The sequence below is a fragment of the Patagioenas fasciata genome, chromosome 3 (genome assembly GCF_037038585.1).
Source record: "Patagioenas fasciata isolate bPatFas1 chromosome 3, bPatFas1.hap1, whole genome shotgun sequence".
Taxonomy (NCBI): Eukaryota; Metazoa; Chordata; class Aves; order Columbiformes; family Columbidae; genus Patagioenas; species Patagioenas fasciata.
In genome coordinates, this window is record NC_092522.1 from 42,046,533 (window position 1) to 42,070,746 (window position 24,214).

Sequence of the window (24,214 nt, forward strand, 5' to 3'; positions counted from 1 at the left end):
CGGGTCCTCAAGGACAAGCCGTTATTTTAGTTTTATAAAACCAAAACCGTGGGGAAACTTTTGAAAGTGAGCACCGGGAACAAAGCTGCATCTTGTGCATTTTAATAGTCACAGCATCGCTCAAATAGGGACTTGAAAAGGTGAGGCTATGTGCGAATAAGGCAGGAATGGATCAATCCTGTTTGCGGCAGCTGATGTGCTGCCGCTGGAGCCATCCATCTCCTGGCTCACTGCTCACTCCCGCAGGCTCTGGGACAGGATATTTCCCATGCAGACAACAGACCCAGCTGGGCAGCCAGCAGCATCTTCCAGGTGATTTACCTTCATTCCCTCAAGGACTCAGTGCTTAGGTAACACAAAAATAAGCCAGGCACCAACTTGGATACTGCAAGGTTTGTTCTGCACAGCCTTATTTTGCATTCAGGCCTCTGCAGGATGCAGCACTAGTTTGACAGACCTGTGCCCTGCCCAATTCAGATGGAGACAGGCTGTTACACTTAAACTACTTTTCTTTGGATTTTCATTAAAAATATCTATAACCAAAATGTGGAGAACAGATGTAACTTGGTGCTGGCCTTTCATGGTTTCTCATTGCTCTCCCTTTTCAGTTCAAGGTCCTAGTTTTTAGATGCCTTTGCAGCTCTTCTTGAACTGTAGTTTATATAGTTCTGTAAGGTGCAGCGAGCTCATCTAATAGCTCAGTGCACTTAGAATGAGGCTTTTACCAGTTCCTGAGCTGCTGTAAAGCATTAAAATAGCATAAAGCTATCCTTCCATGATTTTCTACTGGGTTGCCAAGAGGAACCCACAGAAGGATTCAGTGAACACCTAAAGCTGCGTAAGGAAACAAAGTAGTTTTCACAGTTTGCATTTGCATGTCAGTCTATGAGAAGCATTCAGCTTCCTGTGAATTTGTAGCTTGTATTTGGTTATCACAGTTCTCAGGAAGGTCAGAAAATATTGATGATAGGACTGCACATGATAACCCAAATACAGCCTGTGATAGAATGAAAAAAAAAAAAGTAAATTCAAATCACCTTATTTAATGGTGGCTGTAAGTAAGGAGCTCAGCCAAACTTAAAACTTACCAGGTTCAAAAAATAGTGCATTTAATTATTTGTCTTAAAATACGTTGGTAAAGTAACTTTGATTTATCTTTCTTGTCAGATTTCAGATATACAATGCAGAAGAGGTTTCCGTCGATTCTGGAAGGTAGGTTTGTAGTTGTTGGCTGAAGTCTGTTGCATCTCATGTTTTAAAACTGATTTTATTATTGCATAAAACTTACCCCAGCAGTCATTGCAGAAGTGTTTACTGTTAGATGTAGGTGTGGCTGGACCGTCAGACTGTTGGATAGAGTCCTCAGAACTGGAGGACCATATATTCAACAAAACAAGCCACAAAGTGGCTCACCTTCAGACATGTCTGACTTAGAGCTGACATGGATGTTCCTGTTTTTCAGTGTATTACAAATCCAATGAGTGGTCTGGAATTCATGGCATAAGGGAGAATGACCAAATGACATGGTTAAGCAACAAGAACTAAAGTAAGAAAGATGAGTGATCAATTGTAAAATTATTTTAGAATAATTATAAAATGTCCACATTAAAATGTCCACTTCATCTTTTTGATTTCTTGCCTTTGTACTTGTTTTTCAGCCCTCTGTGCCTGAACTGTTTCTTCCTTTTGATGATGCTTTTCACATCCCTATTGTGAAGCCACTTGTCACGCTCTATTTCCCACTGGATCTGTTTGATATCTGTAAGAGGAAAGGAGAGAAATAAGGAGCCAATGGATACCTCTGACATCATGTGGAATACAGATGAATGATGTAAAAGTTAAAACTTGGCTACTGTATTTATAAATGTTAATAAAGTGCAAACTGCCATTTTTTTGACACCAGAGTTTTGGTTTTTTTTTCATTTCACAAAACATGCTGTGCCATCTCAGAATCTCCAGGTTTAAGACCGCTCTTGCCATTACTTTGAATTTTCCTAACGCTGGACAGACTTGTGCTAGGAGTACAGAGTGCTTGAGTGCTGCTGTTAACATTTTTTCAGGTGACACCAGCAAGACTGCAAAAGCTCTGCGAAGGAGTATATACACATTTAATTCATTGGAATTATTTCTGGGAAACTACTTTCGCTTCACTGATACTGCAAGCAAATATTCTGGTAGGTAGATAGACAGTCATGCCTTACACCTTCCCTTCAAAAGAGTCCAGGACACTATCAGAGCAAAATTCACATGAACACTTGATGAACAGCAGAAATGCCCATCCTTATTTACAGTGTTGAAAGGGCCACATGACAGACTCTTCGAGTTTTCTGAAGCTTTATTCGCTCCAGTGCGCACAGCTAATATTAGCACTGGACATCTGTCATAACTGAAGAAAACTAAGTCATGTCTTACGGACGTTGAGTTACTGTCCGTACTGTGTGACTTCTGACTGCGTGTGTATTTCAGTTACAGAAGGCAGATCTTTATAAGTACAGAATCTGAAGAACCAGAACAGCGTTACAACTATCTGCTATATGTAGGATGTACTTACTTGCATTATCCCTGTTGGCCATGGCATTCATTCCAATATTGTCAAACTTAGACCCAGCATTTTCATCCAGCAGATAACCGAACTTTAAAGAGAGAAATTTTACTACTTTATTACAAAGAAACAAGTAAAATGCTTGAACACTTTTTGCTAAGGACTGATCAGCCTTACCTCTTCAGCAGATGCCAGTATACTGGCGTCTTTGAGCTTTCTCTTCTTTCCTCGGTTGGATCCTTCAAGCAAAAAGTATTATGAGACAGAATTTCAAGTTCACAAAGGTACTAAAACAAAGTGTTACTAAGCTATTATTCTCCACCTTCCCCCTCAAAAAAAAGGAAAAAAGAGTTTCCAACCAAGAACTAAATAGCACAAATTTGTGCATCACATAAGTAACAGACGCACAAAGTGCTAGTACAACTCTATACTTCCTTCAAAAGTTCCTCCTTTGATTTCCAGTCCTTCAACAGCAGATTGTCACTCTGAATGAGGCCACACTGGTTGGAGGACAAGCGCAAGACCAACACCTTTTCATTTATGGTTTATTCAAATCTGAACTCAGATCCAAAAATGTAGATAATCTACACTACTAACACCCTCTGACTCCAGGCTCTGTATTTGTATCAAGGGTTCTCAAATGGATATCATGGCAGTGTTTCCTTACCTTCAAGTGAACCCACAAAATTCAAATCTTTCTTTCGCTTGCCCTTTTTACTGACAGAGTTCAGTTGCTTGTCATTATCTGGGTCTGACAGGAAAAAAACAAACAAAACAAAACATCACTCCCTCATTCTCACACTGTGTGCAAGTATTTAAAGCATAGCAGAGACTAAAATCTCTTTTTAGGTATATTTGCAATAATGGCCTGAGTCTTTACTTTAAAAAAGCTTAAAAGACAGCACACACAATCAAATTTGGAATTTCTTCAACCCGGACAATTAAAAATTGATCAGTGGTGCACCATTCTTTATGATTTTTTTCCACAGCACAAAAAACTAATGAAGTATGATACTAAGGTAAATAAAATATGAAGGCTAAAAGCAGCTGTTATGTAAACCTTCAAAGTTTGCTTGGTAAATTTGGTAAAATAATAAGCTCGTGAAAGATTAATGTGTTAACAGCTGTATGAACAGTTTACCTCCTCTACCCTCAATCATCTGTGACCTTAAAATATTAGTTGAAATACTCAATCTGTGCTTTTCCAGCAACAAAACGTGCATACTGTATGAACTGTGCTTTTCAGTTGAAAAGATAATAAAACCAGGCAGGTGCAATGATCAGTTGTTATTAGAATGGTAATAAAAATCTGGGTGCATAACTGTATTAGATGAGTAAGCTGTTACTTAGCAGACAACAATTTAAATAGAAGTTACCTCATCTAAAAAACCCAACATTAACTAGGTCTAAAGAAATACAAAAATTACCAAGTATTAGATTTTTTAAAATAATTTTTCAAATGAGATCTTTCAATGAGATCTTTTAATATTTCTGCCTGCTGTAGCCAGTTATTTGTGTATAAAGCTCCTTTTGTACCTGCCAATGTTTTCAGAATGAAATAAACTTGTCTGCAGGTTTTTATACCCAGATGCCTCATACGCACTCACACTTGGAACGCTGCTGGGAAATATTTCTCTTAAGACTTTATTGTCCAGAGAAGGACTTCTTGTCACTTCCTTACTTAAAAGCCAAACCTCCCACCTAGGTAACTAAATCTGAATTTATATATGTGATGACGTATTAGATAACCTATTTTTAAAGCTTTTTCTTCTCATTTTTTGATAATTAATGGTACCTTACCTAGGCTGTTATCATCATCAGACACATCCATAAATACTCCTCCCTCTTCATCCATATCCTCTCCAAATTCTTCCTCCATACTTCCTAAGGACACTTCTTCATCATCCAGATCACTGAAATCATCCTCATCATCAGAATCCTCCCAGTCACCACCGGACTCCTCACTTCTTTGGCCTTTCTTACCGCCTTTGGTTTTCTTTTTTATATTACTAAAAAATATATGTAACAAGCTTAGCACATGATCTGTGAAAATACTGTTTGCATCCAGATAACAAACACTATGTTAGAAAAGTTCAATGTCATTGCAAAATACTGTAAATGTACGCTGAGACCTAAGAAACATATTATGCACTCAGGTATGTTTTCAACCTCAGCATATGGAACTGTATTATGAAAGTCAACCATTTTAAGAAGTTCTGAGAAAATACTATTCTGAAATGAACAGAAATGTCAGCTCTTCTTTATAGATGGTTACTTGTTTTTTGTCTCCTCTTTGCTATTTTTTATTCATACTGGCCTGGATCACAAAAATGTTCAGGTTTCACTAGAATTTTAAGCTTTCATTCTCTTCTCATCTCAAGAAAAGAAGTTTCTATGCTGATTTGAAGGCTGTATTGCAGCCACTTCAAGTGAAAATGAGGCTACTTGATGAAGCTGCTGACTTCCTGAGAACTGAGCTCTGCGATTCTGGATTCCACACAGTTTATTTACTGCATTAGGTCCAGTTACAACCAGTCCTTACAGCAGCAGTACCATTATGTCTCATTCTGCTTACTTTTGTACTTGGTAATTCTTTAGCAGAAACCTGAGACAATGAAAAACAAGATCTTACCTTGCTTATTGGGTAAGTGCATTGCATAAACAAAATAGTACAGGCCTCATGCATCAAGCCAGCAGACTGGAAATACCACAGGATCACAATGCCCCACTATGGGACATGCAGAAAAGCAGCATTACCCAGTGTCCAACTGCTATTGCCTTTTTGCAAAGTGATATTCTGAGTCTTTTTGAAAAAATCTATCCAATTTTGCAGAGTAAAACTCTAAACAGGGATTAAAACAAGACATTAAAAAAACAGTTTAAAGTCTTACCTAGCAAAATCAAGGTCATCCTGGCCAACATCAATGGCATTATCAGCAGCTTCAAATGTATCTAGGGGTAAAATTGTTTATTACTACACAACAAAGTCAAACAAAGAAATATGAAGTCATTACAAAATATCCTATTTTTTGGTATCTTTTTCCTGTTATATGATCTACATCAGTAACAAAGGGTCCTGATACAAAAGGGTTCATACTCCTACAGAAAATTACTCCACAAAACACTTACCTAAAGCTAACTGGACTTTTTCTGAAACAATATTTTTCTTTGAAAAATAATGGAAGTTTTTGTTTACCCAGGATGTATTTTCTGGCCAGAATTAGATGACGTGGGAAGCAGGCAGACACAAATGGATATACAACTGCCTAGTGATTCAAACTTAGTTGGCAAGAGGGATATCACAAGTTTCAAATACTTGCTCCAAGTCAGACAGAACACAGACTTGATTAAGATACCCCAAGCAAGTGTCCTGCCAGCTAATTTGTATGCTAACTTTCAGAACTGAAGTATTCACTTTGATTTTTGACAGAAAAGCAAGCAGCCTAGAGGGTGAAAGTTCCTATCATTGAATTCACTTAGGAATAAATTGAAATATAAAATAGCATGTAAAAAAAATCTGAAAAATTACAAATGTTTTGTTTCAAAGATTAAAAGCTGACATTAGGAGGTCCTTAATTTAACATTCTGAATTTATGGAGCAAATTCTCAGAGACAGTTAACTTATTAGAGATACTAACGATAGAACAACAAACACAATTAGAAACAGATTGTTGTCATAACTAAGACCATACTAGTTGTGTAACTAAGGAAGAATCCTGCTGTGGGAGTTCAGAATTCTCTAAAAATATGGCACAAAACAGTTATGGAGAGCTAAATAACTGTCTTGTTTGGGTTTTGGTGTTTGTTGTTGTTTTTCCAAATACATATGTTACTATATAAGCCAAATATGAAATACGAAATCACGAAATAATAATAATAATAATGGACATTTTATGGTACCCTAACAAATTCAGATTCTGGAACAAATCATAATTCCGAAGCAAACAAAGTACATGCTGCAGGAAGAGCTAAGACTACTGCAAAAGTTTGCCAAGTATCTAAGTGAACAAACAACCTCATGGAATGCTTAGGAATGATGAGAAAAAGCATAAGAAACATTGAAAAAGGCCAAGAAGTAAAGAAAGAAACAATAGAAGCAAGTGTTACATGCTGCTAGAAGTTATTTAACTCTTAGACTACATTAGGAAAAGAACAAAAAGGCATGAACTGCCACTCATGAGCTTATGTTCAAAAATCAGACGATTTCCAACTGTCTCAACAAGATGAGCACTACTGGAGTAGTGAGGGCAAGACCTTGTCCACCAGATGGCCACCCAGCTGGCTTACATGAGGGACAGTGGGAACCACTGGCTGTAGTAGCATAGAGTCTGAATTGGAAAGCCAGTTTTCTTCCGCTTACATATTCCTGTATCTGTCTCTTTTATACAGTGCAAACTATAAAAAGGATAAATTAATAATTTGCAAAAGCAGGAAATACTGGGATAGTTACTTCAAGGAAAAACACAACCTTACCCAATGCTCTTTCAAATTCATCATCATCTACATCTTCCACACTTTCTTCATCATCCTGACGCTTTTGTTTCTCTCTCCTCTTATCGAACTTTGAATAAAATCTGAAATAATATATTGCTCTCAGACACAAAATCACAGGTGATGATCTTTGTGACAAGTTTTTTCTAAAAAACAACCTGCAGATTGTTTCACACATATGTTGCCAGTTGAAAATTGTAAGCAATGGTTTCAAACACAGATCAAACCAGAGATTTATATTTTCTTCATTTTTCAAAGAGTAAGCCACCACTCTAAGATTTAAAACACAGAAATTTCACAGCCAAAGGTGCCAGAACATAGTGACTTTACAAAAGGGCACAAGAAAGATGTGAAAATCTGGGTCACACTGATATGGAAGAAAGGATCAAGTTCAACTTGAATCTAATTGAGAGAAAAAAAAAAAAAGAGAGCAATTCACGCATTAAGTTCCATAAATTTTCCCCCATAGCCCTCTCCTTTTATGTGCTTCTTTTTACCCTCTGTCACCCATTTTAAACCACTTTCTCTCCTTCATTTCATATAAAGAATCGCTAAACACAGAAGGCAGATTTGATGGTATACAAGAGCAGAAGACTTCAGCACTTCATATGGAAGACTTTCAATGTGTAATCTCAGTTTCAGTCACCTTCAATGTAACAATACTGACAGGGGTATGTTTTTAAGCTGCTTTTCTTTAATCTCAAAATTAATACAACTGTTTTATTTATTCAGTAATATTATATTACTCAATATTATAATATCAATTACTTCAAATTTATAAGTCCATTAACCTGATACTTCAAAAAATTTTAACAGCCCCTACAGCAACAAATATATTAAACAAAAAAACCCAAAGTGAATGAAGCAAAATAAATGAAGTTAATTCCAACACTCATTTCCTAAGGAGACATTCAGAGGTAACCAGTATTTTGATCTAGTAAGAACAAATCTTTGCCAAATTTTAGTATTACAGCTGCATTTTTATATCATAGTCTGATAGGAAATCCAACTAAATGGAAAGACCTATGAATAGTAAAAAATAAACCAAAAACTAGCTCTTCTTTTTTTTGCATTGTTCTGTTCTGATAAGCTTTCATGCTAATAACATGAGCAAGGTATATTGCAGGCTTTTTTAAATGTACTTCTAATGCATAGGAACTACAACCCATAAGACATTCATCACTACCTATTGTTTAAGGCCTCTTTATTACGATGTCAACTTACTTGATTATAGATTACAAGCACTGATTGCCTTTGTTCATAAGTGATAAAGGGATATTCTTTCATAAGTACTTTTGACAAACGTTGAAATTGAGTTCTAAGGAAAGTACTGTCAACACAAGTCACTCAAATTAGTCAAATTTTGCAAACACTTGGAATACCAGAGAATACTTATGAAATGTAATGGGGTTTGATAGCATTGCATTAAAAAACAACACTTAAAATTAATGTCTACAAGTATTTCATTACCTGTGAAAAAACACTTCATCCACTGGGATTTTGCTCTCATCTTTGGCACGGAATTCCTTACTGTTGACTGAAAAAAAAAAAAAAAAAAAGAACTTATTTTACCTCAAGTTGAAGTGATTGCTGTTATTTTAGAAGGTTAAACAGCATGCACAGACAGAAGCACGCAGCTATCCAGAGTCATCTGTTAAATAAAGTGGAGCTCATCTCAAAACCTCTCTAAACCAAGAGTTCTCTTTGCATATACTGATAATTAGATGTGAGTAGACACCATGGAAAAACTCAAGACACAGCCCTAAGAAGGTCCTTATTTATACATCAGCATGGGAGGCTTTGCAATTACCTACAGCAGAAATGCATCCTTCACCTCAGAAGGAAATCAAAGGACAAAAGAGCTACTGATAAACTGAGTGGGCACAGATTATAGTATTTTCTGTAGTGTTTACTCACACGGGGACTCTTCAAATAGTGGAAGGTACCAGAGGACTTGCAATCTCAATTCTCTAAGCCTCAACAGATACCAGATACATACAAGTGCAGATTTTTGTATCCACATTAATATACCCAGATTTTTTTATATTGGATTTGTAGAACATTTCAATTTCACAACTCCAGTTTGAAATGCTCAGTCTGGTCCTTCAACTCAGAATAAACTACAGAATGCAATAAACCAAACTGTACCTTCAAATGTCAAAATCCCTGCTTTAAGCTTTGATAGCCACAAAACCATGGATTAGTAAAGGTACATCAGCTAATCTGTATAACTAAAACTTCCATGGAACACAACAGACCCAAAGTTAGAGGAAAGCACATCCCTGGGAATATTACAGAGCTTCTACCACAGAAGATGGAACCTCTTTTGGTCTCAAGTAGCATGGCTTACCCTGATTTTTTAACTGCTGGTTCTTAATACCAAATCCTACCCTTAATCACTGGAAATGGTGAGACTAGACAAAAGGCAGTCTCTTTCTGGGGGTTGGAAGACTCTTAGTGTCAAAGATACCTTACCCTAATCCTAACAATAGCTGCAGCTGTGGCATTGTATGGCGTGATCCACATCGTCTAATGAAAGAGCTTAATGCGATTAAATCATTACGTAAAACCATTTTCTGAGATTTAGTAAGTTTTCAATCATAATGAGAATAAAAGTTGTTATATGATAACTTTGAAACAAATAAAAACATCAACCACACAATACTACTGTATTAACTATAGCTAGATCAGCATACATTTTAAAGATTTTCGTATGATTTAAGTTATTTTTAAGAACTTAAAAAAACCCGTTATTCATAAAACTACTATGCCAGATATAAGAATGGCATGCTTCTGAGCAGAAAATTTAGCTAACATTTTATAAATTCATGTCCCTCTGATGTTAGTGCGCTAACAGATTGCTCTTCTAACTAGAATTATCATTAGCTGAAATAAATTCTAAGGCTTTTTTTTTAGCCTTTTTTTCCCCTCTAAAGGGTCACATTGCCAGCTGCAAACAGATTTTTAACAATGTTCTAAACTTTGATACAAGATTGCAAATCTCTTCTTCACCCAGGGAGCATATATCCTCTTATGGGGATGCAGGCAAAAGGAAAACAGAAAAGAAAGGTCTCAAAAAAGAGTGGGCGTGTAAAGCCATGTGCTACAGTAGAAGAAAATGTGTTTTGCTACTCAAGAGGCTAACAGCTGAGGTAACTGATTTTTTCTATGTCATTTGTTCTTAAAATGATTCAGTAAAGTTTCAGCTGTGGAGATTCCATACACCCTTATAAGAAGATCAGACCTGATCTGGAACATCAGGTACCATCGCACTCCTGATGGACAAGACTTTTATTGCTAACAGAAATAGCACAGACAGCACAGATGACATGTCTACAACAACCAGTCAGGAATTATTCAGCCATCACAATCTTAATTAAAAAGGGGCTGACTTACCTGCCAGATTCTGCCTATCTTTCATAAACTGCTTCTTCTTTGGCTGCATTACCACGCTGCTGGTGTTTTCTGTAGCAGAACATAAATCCGAAACAAATTATTACTATTGATACCAAACTGTCAGGAGTGGCTGACACACCAGAGGGTTTTGCTGCCATCCACAAGGGTCTCAAGAGGTTGGAAAAATGCACTGAGAGGAACCTCATGCAGTTGAACAAGGGGAAGTGCAAAGCCCTACATCTGGGGAGGAACAAGCCCATGCAGGTGGTGGCTGCCCAGCTGGAAAGCAGCTTGGCAGAGCAGACCCTGGGCATCCTGGTGGACACCAAGTTGACCGTGAGCCAGCCATGTGCCCTTGCAGCAAATATGGCTGACATTGTCCTGGGCTGCATGAGGAGGAGCATTGGCAGCAGGTGGAGATGATCCTTCCTCTGCTCAACACTGGTGAGGCCACACCAGAAGTGCTCTGTCCAGGTCTGGGCTCCCCAGTGCAAGGGAGACATGGGTATACGGGGGAAGAGTCCAGCGAAGGGCCACTAAGATGATGAAGGGACTGGAGCATCTCTCCTGTGATGAAAGGTTGGCAGAGCTGGGACTGTTCAGCCTGGAGAAGAGGCAGCTGAGGGGATCTAATCAGTGTATACCTGAAGGGAGGGGGTAAAGAAGACAAAGCACTTTTCAGTGGTGCCCAGTGACAGGGCAAGAGGTGATGGGCACAAACTGAAACATAGGAGGCTCCATCTGAACATCAGGGAACACTTCTTCACTGTGAGGGTGACTGTATGCTGGCACAGGTTACTCAGAGATGCTGTGGAGTCTCAATTCTTGGAGACATTCAAAAGCCATCTGGACAGCTTAGGCAGCCTGCTCTAGGTGGCCCCGCTTGAGCAGATGATCTCCAGAGATCCTTCCCAACCTCAGCCATTCTGTAGTCTCTACATTCCACTATCACTTTGCTTAGTTCTGCTAGGTTAGCAATACTCGTGCTGCAGAAGTGAGAGGCAGCAGTATGTGATTGTCAGCTGGTTCTGAGTTGCAGATATGTCCATTGCAGCCCTGAAGGCTAATCCCACTCCACTGTTGCACTATGTGCATCCCAAACACTTGACAAGCACAAAGGGTTACACGGCAATCTGAGAGAAAAAGAGTTTGGTCACCATCAATAATCAAAATCATATGTTAATATGTACAGAGAAATTTTGTACCTTTGCCTTTGTGGTGTTTGGGATTCCTGTACACAAAGCGATCCAAGAATCTCATTAATGTGAAATCCTGCAAAGGGTCTCCGGAGTACTGAATGTGATTTCCCTGGAAGAAGAAGAAAGCCAAAAATCATTAAGGTCTTTGTTTGAGAAAATCAGCAACTAATCACAGAGGACTCAAACACTCCAAGAACAACATTAAACCACACTTGAAAAAGACAAAGACTCAGGGATGCTTCATCAATAAGCCTGACAAGTTAATACACTCCTGTACAGGTTCTTATTTTTGGAATGTGAATATTTTCTTAACTAAAAAACACCTCCTTCACTTTGTTTCAGTGATGAACTGCCTTGCTATGTACTGTGCTAATAGCAGTTACTACTCAGGACCATTCAGATACCATATACTCAAATGAAAATAAAGACTTTAAATATATATTTGTGTAGGCTTCAGTATTTTTCACATGATAACCAAAACACTATTAAAAAATAATTTGTTCCAACAGCAGGCTTCCCCACATAAAAAAAACCCACGTTAAATAAAAAGACAGATCAAAACTCTAAAAAAGCTTTAAGAATCATGTAATATACACATTTTACCAAGTTAATTACTTCTATGAGTAGTCTTCTTTACAAAAAAAGAGTGCAAGGAGGCTTTATAATGTATTTTTTCAAATGGCAAAAGGCAACAACATAAAAATCCAACTTGAAAGCTACAGACTAGTGAAAGTACTTACTTCCAGAATTGTTTTTGCAAATAGGGCCACAGATGGATGAAAATGTTCAGAAAGCTGAAAAACACAAATCACATACTTATTTCTATTTTAAAAATAAACACAATCATTACTTATGTTGACCTATAAAACTCCTGACAACACCACTATGTCATAAGACCACTCTGTAACTCACCAAATAACATGCAGATGCACGAAGCAGTGCAAGGCTGATGTGTTCTGTCCTTGAAAAACTGAAGAACTTCAAGTTTTAATCTTTTGTTTGCCTTACCTGAATACATTCTCACTTACAATTTTATTTAATTCAACACAAAAAAGCTTTACTGATACAAAGCTAAGATTCAAAAGTCAAAAAAAGATTGTCATTGTCCAAATCTCCACTTAAAAATTCCTGTTCCCTACTCTGGAACATCAGCATTGTATGTAACATATACAAGCTTAAAGCTGAACAATGTGTTGTTTAACCTTTCTGTTGTGTTACTCAGGTAGCTATTCCAAGAATAACCAAGTTAATTTTCTTTACCTTTTTCAGTTCCCAAAGGCTTGTACTTTCAGCACCGCAGTACAAAGGACTCCGATGCATAGGGTCATATGAAGTTCCACTCTTCCTGCCTGAGGGGCAGAGGAGATAAAAATGACATAAATTTCCTCATGCAACTTTATGAGAGTATTCTTTTCATTTCAACATGACAGTAACACTGCCCATCATTTTAATCAATGTTACAAGTCCTGATCAACATGTCACTGTTACAGAATATTAGAAGTTAAAGAATTATATTTTCTTGCTAATGTACCTCCCATATTCAGATGATGCACCCATGAGGCTGTTGAATTTGAGTCATTTGTTTTAGCACAATTTTCCATTGTGCTCCTCTCTTCATTTTCTACTTCTTTGTCTGCATCCACAAATTTTTCCTCATCCTCTTCAGCCTCTTCTTGATCCTTAAAGCACTCTTCATCATCTGATTCCTAAACAAGAAAAAATGCTAGCAAACAGCTTTTCCTTTCCAGTTTTACCCTCATTTATTATAAAAATGCACCTATTGTTCTTAAGAAGCTACTTACAAAATTATAAACAAATGATAGCTAAAGTTTAAGCAACACAGACTTTTGGCCTTCATAAAGGACTTAAAATTGAACTTTACAGCTTATATCACAGAAGTGTAATGGGCCCTCCCCATTCAAAGAAAGAAAAAAAAAAAATCCAGTCCTGCCTAGCTATACTTCAGGGAGTGCAGACAGAAGAAACAAACAGGCCATTTTTCTACAAAGCTTTTTGGTGAAGAATTGTTGGAGAATGGCTTAAAAATAAGGGACATGGGTCTGCAGAGCAGTTGTACGCGCAGAGCCTGTTTTGAAGACTTTAGCATAAGTAGTAAGGTTAGGCCGCGGTGGGAACCGCTGACTGTTTCAGTAAAATCAGCAAGGTCACTGAGACCTTGGCAGAGTCTCACAAACAGCTTTCAAGAGCACAAGAATGTAGATTAAGCATAGCTAGCAGCTGCAAGTAGGAGGACCATGCAAATGTGACTGTTAGAGCTTGAGCCAATTAGTAGGTGACAGGTATGCATAATTATCGTGAACTGTATAAGTATATGCTATTCGGGCTAATAAATCGAACTATGCTTTATCACTCATATTGGGTCGACCTGTGTGTTCCTCTGCCGCTCAAAAAGAATGTTTACCTGCTTACTTGTGCAGCATTTAGCAAAATAATCCTCTATCCATGACTGAAGTTCATAGGACCCACTAGAATGCTTAAAACACCCTCATCTATGCAGATTTTTAATGTAGTTATAATTATTCAAGTGCAAACCCTCAGGTTGGTAATGAACAGGTTAGGGAAAGGTGCTTGTGAAACTAGCTCTCACTGAAAAAAACAATGAGATAAAGAAATCATGTTATACCACATGATCCTGTAACTGGACCCTTAACTCCGGTTTTACTTTCAGAAGCTCAGACAGAAGGTACAGGGTTCCACAAATGAAGGGTGGCATGTGTCCACAAGTGACTTGAAGTAACCTCTTCACAAAGGCCTTTACACGGCGCAACACTACATCTGCCTTCAGAGACTTATAGACAAGATTAAGAAACATGGATGGCCTTGAGCAGGTTGCTAAAGCAGGGTCTAGAAGCTTCCTGTAGAACACACAGGAGAAAAAAATTGCTGAATATCATAATGCACATAGGAGAATAATTGCTGTTAACAACAATCATCTTCATTTTTCAAAGTGCCATCTAAAAGACCAGTGACAGCTTGTTCCCCAATACTGCAAACCATTACATCAACCTGAACTGTCAATAGTTGCGTAATATTTCTAAATATACACAACACTGAAGATAAAAAAAACCCTATATCAGTAAACAAAAAGAAAACTGTAAGAAAATACAAAGAAACTGAGTTCAACTGAAAAATAGTTCTAAAGTTTGAGATATTCAGAGTAAGAAACTGATTTATTCAGATGTTCAAAAAACAGAAAGAAAATGGTTCGCAAGTAGTGCGTTTCACAACCAGATCAGACATGTGTGTTGGCAAGTTCATTTTCTACTCCACTTTCTTTTCAGACCGCCAGGAAAGCCCCTAAATACATTGCACATTCTGGGGGAACTTGAGTTCCCTTTTCAAAAATCCCTTTGGTCCACTAAACAGAAACCTGTAAGGATGCAACAAAGAGTCTAAACAATCAGCTGGGACAAAAAAAATGAGACACTTTCACAGCGTAAGGTTTTCCTACTATACAAAATAAATAATCTAAAGAATTTCTTAACATATTTCCCCCTCACCATATGAAAAAAGGAAACATGATTTTAGGCTATTCCGTGACTAAACCACTGTACCTGTAAAAGTTATTTCAGAAGTAGTTATCTATTAGTTTCAAATAATAGCTGGAATATAACTATGCCACCAGAACACAACGCAAAGCATGAAATGCATATGTTGCGTTGTCAGGACTTATCACTACCATTTCTTTTATCCTCATGTCAAGTCAAAGAAACCACATGCTTTTTTTTCTAGCTCATATAAAACATCAACAATTTTTAGCCAATGAGACACAAAATTCACAAGATCTCAAAAGTAAGTGTTTCTACAACTTTAAATTAATGGTGACTCCCTCATAAACTTAAATTTATATTAAAAAAAAAAAAAACGCAAACCTGTTACTTACTTGTATAGTGCTGCGTAGTACCTATCTGACACAGTCTGCTGAGAGTCCATCACTTGAAATAGTAACATTAGGGCCTGGACACTGGTACTGAAGTTCACGAGATGCAGAACTTTAAACAACGTGTTCATTTGCTCTTTCACTTTCTCATCACCAGTGTCAGCATAAGGGTAAGCTCTGTTTACCCCACAAAGAAGAGCACTGAGCATTTTGGATTCAACATCTTTTTTCTTAATGCAGTTCCGAAAAAAGCAAAAGTACAAAGTTATCAGTTTGTTAGCCAGTGCACTTTCCTCATGACTGAGGACTATCTGATTCAGAAAGCAAATGGCATAATATTGAGTTTTCACATTAATGTTTGACCTGTACAAAAGCCTCTCCACCTCACTGCACACTACCCCCTTCATATTTGGATGCTTGTGCAGTAATGTCTCTAAAAGATATGAGGCTTTGGTGGCAAGTTTGTTCTGAGGGTCTCCCAGTTTATTTACCAACTGAACAAGCAGAACTTTCTCCTGCTCAGGCTTGTTACAGAGAAGCTCATGGGCAACTGTCAGCGCTCGGGATTTCGGTGCTGTCAGAGAATCATGACTCAGTGTTTCTAACGCTTGCACAAACTCTGCCACCTGCAGTTTCAGGTGATGCTCAAAGTACCAGAGTATCAAACGTCTGTCTCTTGAATCCTTGTTGCCACTCGACATTTTCTCTATGTTGTTCAATGGTCGCTGTGAGAAAGACCATAATTTCCGATTATCCGGCAAGAGATCTGAAATAAGCAGCTCCTTGAAGGTATCCAAAGCCATGAGGCTCTGATGCCTGCTGCCCTTTTTCTTTATGAGGTTTACCAAGTTCTCAACAAACTGGAGACTGTGGACAGCACTGTCCTGAATGAGAAGGGTCATCGCTGCCATCCTGTCAGCCAAGGTACCCGATGACACAACAGTTTTCATCCACGCCGAAGAGGCCCCCTTCTGATAATCTGTCTTATTCTTAAACAAATCTGTCTCATGCTGGTACAGCTTTTGGGCCAAGGCCTTATACTTGGTCAGAAGTGTCTGATTTTGTGGCTCTGAAGCAAACTCATTGGTGTATTCTAGGTCATACCATTTGCCCCCTGGTTTGACCAGTATCGCTTGCCTAGCATGAAATTCAAAATCTTCTTCCAGCCTCTCTGTCTTTGCTGAAAGGTGCTGCTCCCGATCACCACCAGCTTGTTTTTTCTTGCTGGCTTTCACAGCACTTGCCTTTTCCTTGACTTTTTTCTCTTTTTTCCCTTCTAATGAAGGTGGGTTCGTTTCCTTCTTGCTTTTGTCGTTCTTTAAGGGCTTCTCCTCCTTGCTGCTGTCGTCCTCCTTCCCCTCGTCCACCACGAAGCAACTTTTTGCGTATTTGCCGAGCCCCAAGGAACTGACGAACGCTTCCAGCTCCCCTTCCTTCAGGTCGTCGATCGCGTCCTTCTTGCCGCCGTCCACCACCTCCTCCGTCTCGTCCACGGCGCACAGCATCACGTAGTCTTGCTGCAGGGAGGGCAGCGCGCGGCCGTTACAGGGGGTCTCGCGCCAGGTCGCGCACCCCCAACGGTTCCCAACCGCTCCCCCCGCCACCTCCCGATCCCGTTCCGGAGGGACCCGGCCGCCATGTGCTCCCGCTCCCTCCCGCCGCCCCACCTTACCTTGGTGCCGCCGAGACGCAGCACCTCGTCCAGCGTGAACTCTTCGGCGTCTTCATCTTCTCCTTCTCCATCGTCGTCCTCGTCCTCGCCGCTGTCGCCACCCTCCTCTTTCGGGTCCCTCACGCCGAAGTCCCACAGCGCCGCCATCGCTGCCCGCCGGAAGCTCCCGCGCACATGCCGGCGCGCGCTTCCGGCGCCGCAGGACAGCGGGAACGCAGGTCCTGCAAGGGGGGCGGAGGTTGAGCGCGGAGGTCTCCGAAGTGAGGCAGCGGAAAGCTGGAGAGAGGTGTCTCGGAAAAATCTTACCGTAATTACAGTAGGTCCTAGCGGCGCTTATCCAGTGGCTCGTCCTCATACAGCGACGGGACGCAGGGTGGTCACCCAGTGGCCAGGACCCGGGGCGGCGGAAGGGAAGGAGGAGCGGGCCAGGGCCACCGGTGCCGCTGCCATGGCCCTGCTGCCCGCGCGCCGCGCGCTCCTCGCCGTCGCCCTGGGCCCCGCTGGCTGCCATCGGCTCCCCCGCCACCACGGTAACCGCTGCCTTTCCCGCCCCCCAGGAGCGGGGGGCGAGCCGGAGGCCAAGGGGCCCGGCCGGGCCTCCGCCATGCTGCGGCACCTGCTCCTCAAGCTGCGGGCCACCGGGCCGGTGACGGTGGCCGAGTACATGCGGGAGGCGCTCACCAACCCCGGCGAGGTGCGGGCGGGACCGGGCCGGGGGCTGAGCTCGGTGGCGGCATGCGCACCGGGCCTGAGCAACCGGACCCCGGTGGCGTCGCTGCCGGCCGAGCAACGGCCCCGCCGGGCCGCTCAGCGAGCCCCAGCTCCTCTCCCTTCTCCCCATGCAGGGTTACTACACGCGCCGCGGCGGCATCGGCGAGAGCGGGGATTTTGTCACCTCCCCTGAAATCAGTCAGGTGTTCGGAGAGGTAACGCGTGGGGCCCGTATCTGTCTTAAATAACTGCTCGTCATTCCTAAGCTAGAGGGGCTGGCAGGGATTTACAAGTGATCACCAGTGTCAAAATACTTGAACAGTAATGACGACCAATAGACATGAACCTTTGAGTTGTATTTCCCAAAAGAAAAATTGGTTTTGGAGGAGGAAAGGGTCTTCTGTTTTTCTGGAAGATCAGGGAGTCCTTTCATGTGTTATAGTCTGGGACACCATCTATGCTTACTAACACTTATTTTCATATAGAACTTGTTTAAAAAAAAAGTTATGGTAGTTTCTTCGTATGAAAGCTCTAATCAAAAATAATTTTCAGAGTTTGGTCTGGTTTGTGTATCATTTCCAGTAGTGAAGATCAGTTAAAGGCTGTTCTTCATGCCATTTCCACAAAGGCACTGTCATGAGGAGCTGCCATTCAGAGGCAATTGAGCACTGACCTGCATTCAAACTGTAAAAGTTCTTGCACCTGCACCAGCCAGAAAAGAGTCCCACCTGCTTGCTGGTGGAGAGTTGCTTCTGCTGTGCTGATAGCAAACAATTGCAACTTTAATACCTAAAGACGGCAAAGTTAGGTATGATTTTTCTTAACCTCAAAGTACAGAGAGAGAGAATATTGTATAGTATTTTAGTTATTATCAGGCAAAAGGCAGATGTTACTTTCCACAAGTTCTGAAATTATTACTGCAACTCTTTGTGTTGTTTCTCACTGTCAGTTAATAGGAATATGGTACATTAGTGAATGGATAGCCGCAGGCAAACCTAAAGCGTTCCAGCTGGTGGAAATGGGCCCAGGGAGGGGCACTCTTACTGATGATATATTGCGGGTAGGTGACAACTAATATTAATATTCTCCATTTCTGGCTTTATTCTGTGACTACATTGAAATCTGAAGGAATGAGGCTTTGCTATCAGGGTTTAACCTTCCGTAGTAACCAAATCATCTCAGGAGATTTGCAGCTTAGAATCTAATTAGAATATGTGCAAGTTTCTGTTGTTCAGCAGAGACCAGTTCTTTGAGTTCGAAGGAAAACTCGGGCCAGGGTGCACAGACTGTGCATACAGGTGTGTAATCTTTCAAACATTACTTGACAGAAGAGGAGGGTGGGAATATTCCATTACAAAGTATTTCTGTATAGGAAAGCATTATCCAAACCAAAATCCACTTGGGAGGGTGCTGCTGTGTGTAATGGGGAGGGAAGGCCTCAGTGCAAGCACCAGGAAGAAGAGGGGAGGACAGTCATTCAGGGGTGAAGTTGCATCCATTCCTTTGGGATTTCAGGGGCTGATTTCTTCTGAGTTAAGTCTTTCTGTTCTGTCTTGCTTGCATGGCTATTAATTGAAATGCTACTGATTCAGAGACAAATCACTAATGGGATATAGTACCTCAGAAGAACTTTTATTCCATTTACATGTGTTAATGGAGAAGAAGCCTAATAACCACAGAGAAATGTGGGATATTGCTTTCTTTTTGGTCATGGTGTCTGGGAAAGCTGACCCATTTTTCTGCTAATGCTAAATCCTCTGCAGGTACTGGAGCTACTCACTCTTAACACTATTGCGATTCTGAATTAGCATTTCATGTTGTCCTTAGAACATTATAATGTGTGCTGTATTTTGCCAACTTTATTAGAAGTGTAGCAGCTTTTATTAAAATTGATGAAGAAATTTCCATCTCCTTCTGGAGGAGCAAAGTGCAGTGTCTTTCACTGAGACTATTGCATTAAATGAAAGCTAACTAAATCTTGTATCTTGAATATAAATAATGAGATTAAAGGTTAATTCTTAAACCTTTAATGTATGCAGAGCGTGACTGTGCCTAATAGAATTCATCTGCCTTTATAGGTCTTCAAGCAGCTTGCCTCTTTACTTAGTAAATGTGATGTCTCTATTCATCTGGTAGAAGTGAGTCCCAAACTCAGTGAGATCCAAGCGCAGATGTTGACAGGAGGGAAGGTGCAGTCAAACCCTGAGGACAAGTCTGTTTACATGAAAGGCATTAGCAAAACGGGAATTCCCATTTTCTGGTACAGAGACATTCAAGATGTGCCACTAGGTAAGGAGCTTGAATGTCTTGCTACAGGGGCAGCATCCTTCCTCCATTTGCAGCTTTTGATAATAGAAGACATCTCTGCTGGCCTTCATAATGGATGCAAAAGTAGTTAATGCACATATTTGTTCTTCTTGTATGAGTCTGAGCCAGCATATTGGCTCATTTTCATACCTGCTCTCTGTTCTGACTACCTTAATTTTGGGATAGCTACCCAATTTCATATAGTCTGACGACTTCTTTCCCTGGGAAGCCATTTGCTGGCTTTGTCTGAATCTCCTTTCATGAGACACCAATATAAAATTCATGAACTGGAAGCTAGAGCTAGCTGTAGAAATGCTGTCTTTGATGTATCTAAGCTGGAACTAACGACAATTATTTCACAACCACATTAACTAGTTTAGTTCATTAAAATTCATAAAAACATTTTAATTTTCAATTGGAAGCCACTATGGAAGCATTAGTAACCTAATGCATTCTTTTTTACCTTCCCGCAGGTTACAGTTTCTACTTGGCACATGAGTTTTTTGATGCCCTACCAATACATAAGTTTCAGGTATAGCAAGAAGATTATTGTGATTGCGCCTATCTACTTATTTGCCTTTTCTCTTTGAGAAAGAAGAGAATTAGCATGCCCAAATAGGCACACGCATTGTCTCTGGTGATAAAATACTTCTAACTTACTTTGGACAAATAAGGCTTAATTCAGCTGATACCTGTAAAAATAGTAACTGTTCTTGCATGGCTAAAACTTGTAAAAAGCTTAAGATTTCTTTCTGCTAAGTCTCAAGTTCTCTTATTTCTTATGCTACATTAATGAAGTTCTTAATTTCCACATTATTTATGTACTACTACTAGCAAAGACTGAAAGGCTTTCATTTGAATGGTAATGAGAATAGCAAAGTAGCAGCTAATAACCATTTAAAAGAAACTTTCCTGTTCAATTTGATAATTAGTTTATGATAATCACTGGTAGAATAAAATATTTTATTTTGATAAGCTAAATGTTGCACTACCAATAGAAGAGGCAGGATTTTTCTTAACAATATCATTCATTCTTTTTAAGTATAATTAAACCTGTATTTGTTGACTCTGCAGACAAGTCTTTATGACAAGCTTTTTCCAAGGCAGTTACTGGAATTAAATAGGAGTGAATAATTGTTAATAGCATATTATGTTCTTAAAATATTTGTGAAAACGCCTAACACATTAGTTCAATCAAATAAAATACTGTTGTATCTGTTAAGAGTGTGAAAAAGAGTACTCTGGGTTCATTAAACAGAGAACAGAGAAAGGCTGGCGTGAAGTGTTGGTTGATATAGATCCAGAAGTTCCTGACCAGCTGCGGTTTGTCCTGTCACCATCCAGTACCCCCGCGACACAAAACTTTATTCAGGTAAGGTTATGCCTACCAGAGTTCGCACTTACATCTTTCAAGTACATTTAATGCTTCTCAGTTATTGTGACAGCAAGGACGGCTCTCAGTTTATAAATGAGTAAATACAGCTTACCATTTCTGTTCCGCAGAACTTCCACAAGCATTAGACTTCATATGCTGAGAAAATACAGCACAAAAACAAACATGAACATCAAACCCTGCAAAATCAGAGCTTAAACAGACAAAACGCTTCAGAGAGCAAACTGAAGCCACAAGTGTTCTGCGTTGCACGTGTCACATCACCACCTCGACAGTGGCCCTGCCTAAAACAGGCTCTCAGCTCAGTGCAGCTGGGTACTGACCTTTGATGCAAAGTGTCTAAGATTTTTATTTTTCTAAAGTTCACTGGATTCTTAAAGTTACAAAATGAAATAGTTGAGATTAAAACCAGAGTTTCACACAGAAAGGCCTTTTTGAAGGATGCACACAGCCAAAGGGCTTTCAGTACCACAGTAATGCAGTTTCACCTGATGCAGGTATTCTTACTTGTTACAAAAATGTTCATTTCACTTGACTATAGGTTATAGAAGAGATGACTGAAATCCAGCACTCAGAAAACACTAATTGAAAATAACAGTTAGCAAAAACTAGCTCAAGCTCGAGGTAACCTACAAAGCACCCTGGACCTCTGTGCCCCAATGAAGTGATGACAATCACATGATGTCAGTTGTGAAGAACTCTTGCCCTGTACCGGTTTGCTAATACAGGTGTTTTGATCTTTGAACTCTGCACTAGCCTGAAGAAACAAGAAATCACTTGGAAGTGTGTCCCGAGGCTGGTGTCATCATTCAGAATCTTGCCTGTCGTATAGAAAAGGGTGGTGGGGCTGCACTGGTTGCCGATTATGGTCATGATGGAACGAAAACTGACACTTTCCGGGTAAGTCATTTATCCTGAAATAAAAGATAACAGAGGATTGTGGCTTCTTATTTGTCACTTGAATCATTAAGTTTTTGTAAGAGAAAGGTCTTTGGTGGACATGAGCAAAAACTGAATAATTGAGTCTTATTTAATCAGTACCTGTAAGAGTTTCTGTCAGGTGGAAAAGGGTAATCTGAGCCCTTGCTACATTTATCTCAAATTTTCAAGGTAAAATTTACTATTCTTATCCCTCACACACACATCTTTGTCTTTGCTAGCCCCAGCTATGGTAGCTAGGAGTATAGCTGAGCATAATCTTCCAATTTAATTTTTCAGGGTTTCCGAAATCATAAACTTCATGACGTGCTGAGCGCTCCAGGTACGGCAGACCTGACAGCAGATGTTGATTTCAGCTATCTTCGAAAGATGACACAGGGAAGAACAGCTACATTAGGCCCCATAAAACAACGGGAGTTTTTAAAAAACATGGGCATTGACCTCCGATTGCAGGTACGATACATGTACAGGTAGATAAACTCTCCTAATCCACAAGCAATACTCTAAAGCAGCAAGAGAGACTTCATAAAAATTTGATTTTAAAAGAAAGCTGTTCAAAACAACATATAGGTGTGAGATCAGAGTTGTTTCTCCTAGACTTAAGTTACTTTAGATCCCTCAAAGTTAACTGATCATATTATATTTAGGAGTATTTAATGCAAAACTTTGCTACTTGTATAAATGTATGAGCTCCACCACGGATCTCACCCGTTCTACTGAACACAATGGCACGGTTACATGACTGTAAGCAAAAAGGATGCAAGAAGAGATTGCAGGTGTGAGGGAATTGGTAGGAAAGCAGGAAGGGCTGTAACCTACATTCTTTGTTTTTAGGTGCTCTTGCAGAATTCATGTGACACAGCAACTCGTGAGCAGTTACTTCACAGCTATGATATGCTGATGAACCCCAAGAAGATGGGGGACTGTTTCAGCTTTTTTGCCCTGCTGCCTCACCACAGATTTGCACGTCCTGACAAGAAACATAAGCCAGAATCAGAGTCTCCGTTACCGCCTGTTGCTGGATTCAGTGAACTCTTACTGAAGTAATTTCAAATACTACAGCAAAATGATAGTAGTAGCTTCAACAGCAACTTATTAAATTAAAAAAAAAAATCAAAGTAAAATGAATAGAGTCCTGTATTTTATGGCCTCACACACTAATTTTTTTTGCAATAATGTAGTCAGCATATAGCTACATACACAGTAAGAACTAAATATTTGGATTTACCTTTGAACTGAAAGCACATGAAATGTCACATGACTTCTCCAGGCAATTTTCTCACAGCAATCTACACTTCAGGGCCTAACCCCATTTTGGCAGGGATTGCTATATCAGAGCAAATATAATGCAGCACGCTAAACCTATTGACTTACCTACATGGTATGTGTGGAAATGAAACACCACACATAGAAATCTGCATATGCAGAGCAGAGAATGACCAGTGTTTCATGGGTCTTATAATAGAGCTGAGTGAAGTATTTACTAGTGGAGTAAAGTTAAAACTTGTCAGTAACACACAGATGTGCTATGGAGACTTTCAGGGTACTCAGCTTTGGTACTTGCTTAAAATCCAAAATGCCTTGACATTTTTGAAGATATTTTTAAAGAGAATGGTGACAGAACAATGCAAAAAGAGTTATTAGTTCCAAAGCTCCTGCTAAC

The 24,214-nt window shown here is 39.8% G+C and overlaps 2 protein-coding genes and 1 non-coding gene across 4 annotated transcripts; 2 read left to right on the forward strand and 1 right to left on the reverse strand.

Moving 5' to 3' along the window:
• Window positions 1–327: 327 nt before the first annotated feature.
• Window positions 328–1,897, forward strand: LOC136099538 (uncharacterized). Its single transcript, XR_011738294.1, has 2 exons — window positions 328–1,212; window positions 1,463–1,897. It is a non-coding gene; the product is annotated as an uncharacterized protein (transcript).
• On the reverse strand, window positions 1,249–17,395 carry CEBPZ (CCAAT enhancer binding protein zeta). The gene is made up of 16 exons (XM_065833852.2): window positions 17,202–17,395; window positions 15,533–17,046; window positions 14,273–14,504; window positions 13,160–13,334; window positions 12,889–12,977; window positions 12,369–12,422; window positions 11,635–11,737; window positions 10,430–10,498; window positions 8,504–8,570; window positions 7,016–7,116; window positions 5,434–5,494; window positions 4,343–4,551; window positions 3,210–3,293; window positions 2,720–2,781; window positions 2,552–2,633; window positions 1,249–1,759 (listed from the first exon to the last, which is right to left on the reverse strand). The coding sequence occupies exons 1-16, from the start codon at window positions 17,346–17,348 to the stop codon at window positions 1,620–1,622; spliced, it is 3,189 nt and encodes a 1,062-aa protein (XP_065689924.2). The 5' UTR covers window positions 17,349–17,395; the 3' UTR covers window positions 1,249–1,619.
• Window positions 17,396–17,438: 43 nt separating this feature from the next.
• On the forward strand, window positions 17,439–23,675 carry NDUFAF7 (NADH:ubiquinone oxidoreductase complex assembly factor 7). 2 transcript variants are annotated; one of them, XM_065833850.2, is made up of 10 exons: window positions 17,439–17,517; window positions 17,759–17,895; window positions 18,047–18,127; window positions 18,862–18,972; window positions 19,991–20,201; window positions 20,693–20,751; window positions 21,478–21,591; window positions 22,369–22,512; window positions 22,831–23,004; window positions 23,386–23,675. In XM_065833850.2, exons 2-10 carry the CDS (start codon window positions 17,806–17,808, stop codon window positions 23,596–23,598), a joined length of 1,197 nt encoding a protein of 398 aa, XP_065689922.2. In that variant the 5' UTR covers window positions 17,439–17,517; window positions 17,759–17,805; the 3' UTR covers window positions 23,599–23,675. The 2 variants fall into 2 exon arrangements, with proteins under 2 accessions (XP_065689922.2, XP_065689921.2); XM_065833849.2 differs by lacking the exon at window positions 17,439–17,517 and having other exon boundaries at window positions 17,589–17,895.
• The last annotated feature ends 539 nt before the right edge of the window (window positions 23,676–24,214 follow it).

Bases quoted from the DNA above. Each gene is read 5' to 3' on its own strand.
- NDUFAF7 (XM_065833849.2), top strand. From the start codon at position 17,650: ATGGCCCTGCTGCCCGCGCGCCGCGCGCTCCTCGCCGTCGCCCTGGGC. The intron at 22,513-22,830 runs GTAAGTCATTTA...TTAATTTTTCAG, and splicing joins CGAAAACTGACACTTTCCGG to GGTTTCCGAAATCATAAACT. The intron at 23,005-23,385 runs GTACGATACATG...CTTTGTTTTTAG, and splicing joins GCATTGACCTCCGATTGCAG to GTGCTCTTGCAGAATTCATG.
- CEBPZ (XM_065833852.2), bottom strand. From the start codon at position 17,348: ATGGCGGCGCTGTGGGACTTCGGCGTGAGGGACCCGAAAGAGGAGGGT. The intron at 12,423-12,888 runs GTAAAGAAAATT...TGTGTTTTTCAG, and splicing joins GCCTTTGGGAACTGAAAAAG to CTTTCTGAACATTTTCATCC. The intron at 4,552-5,433 runs GTAAGACTTTAA...TATATTTTTTAG, and splicing joins GATGACCTTGATTTTGCTAG to TAATATAAAAAAGAAAACCA.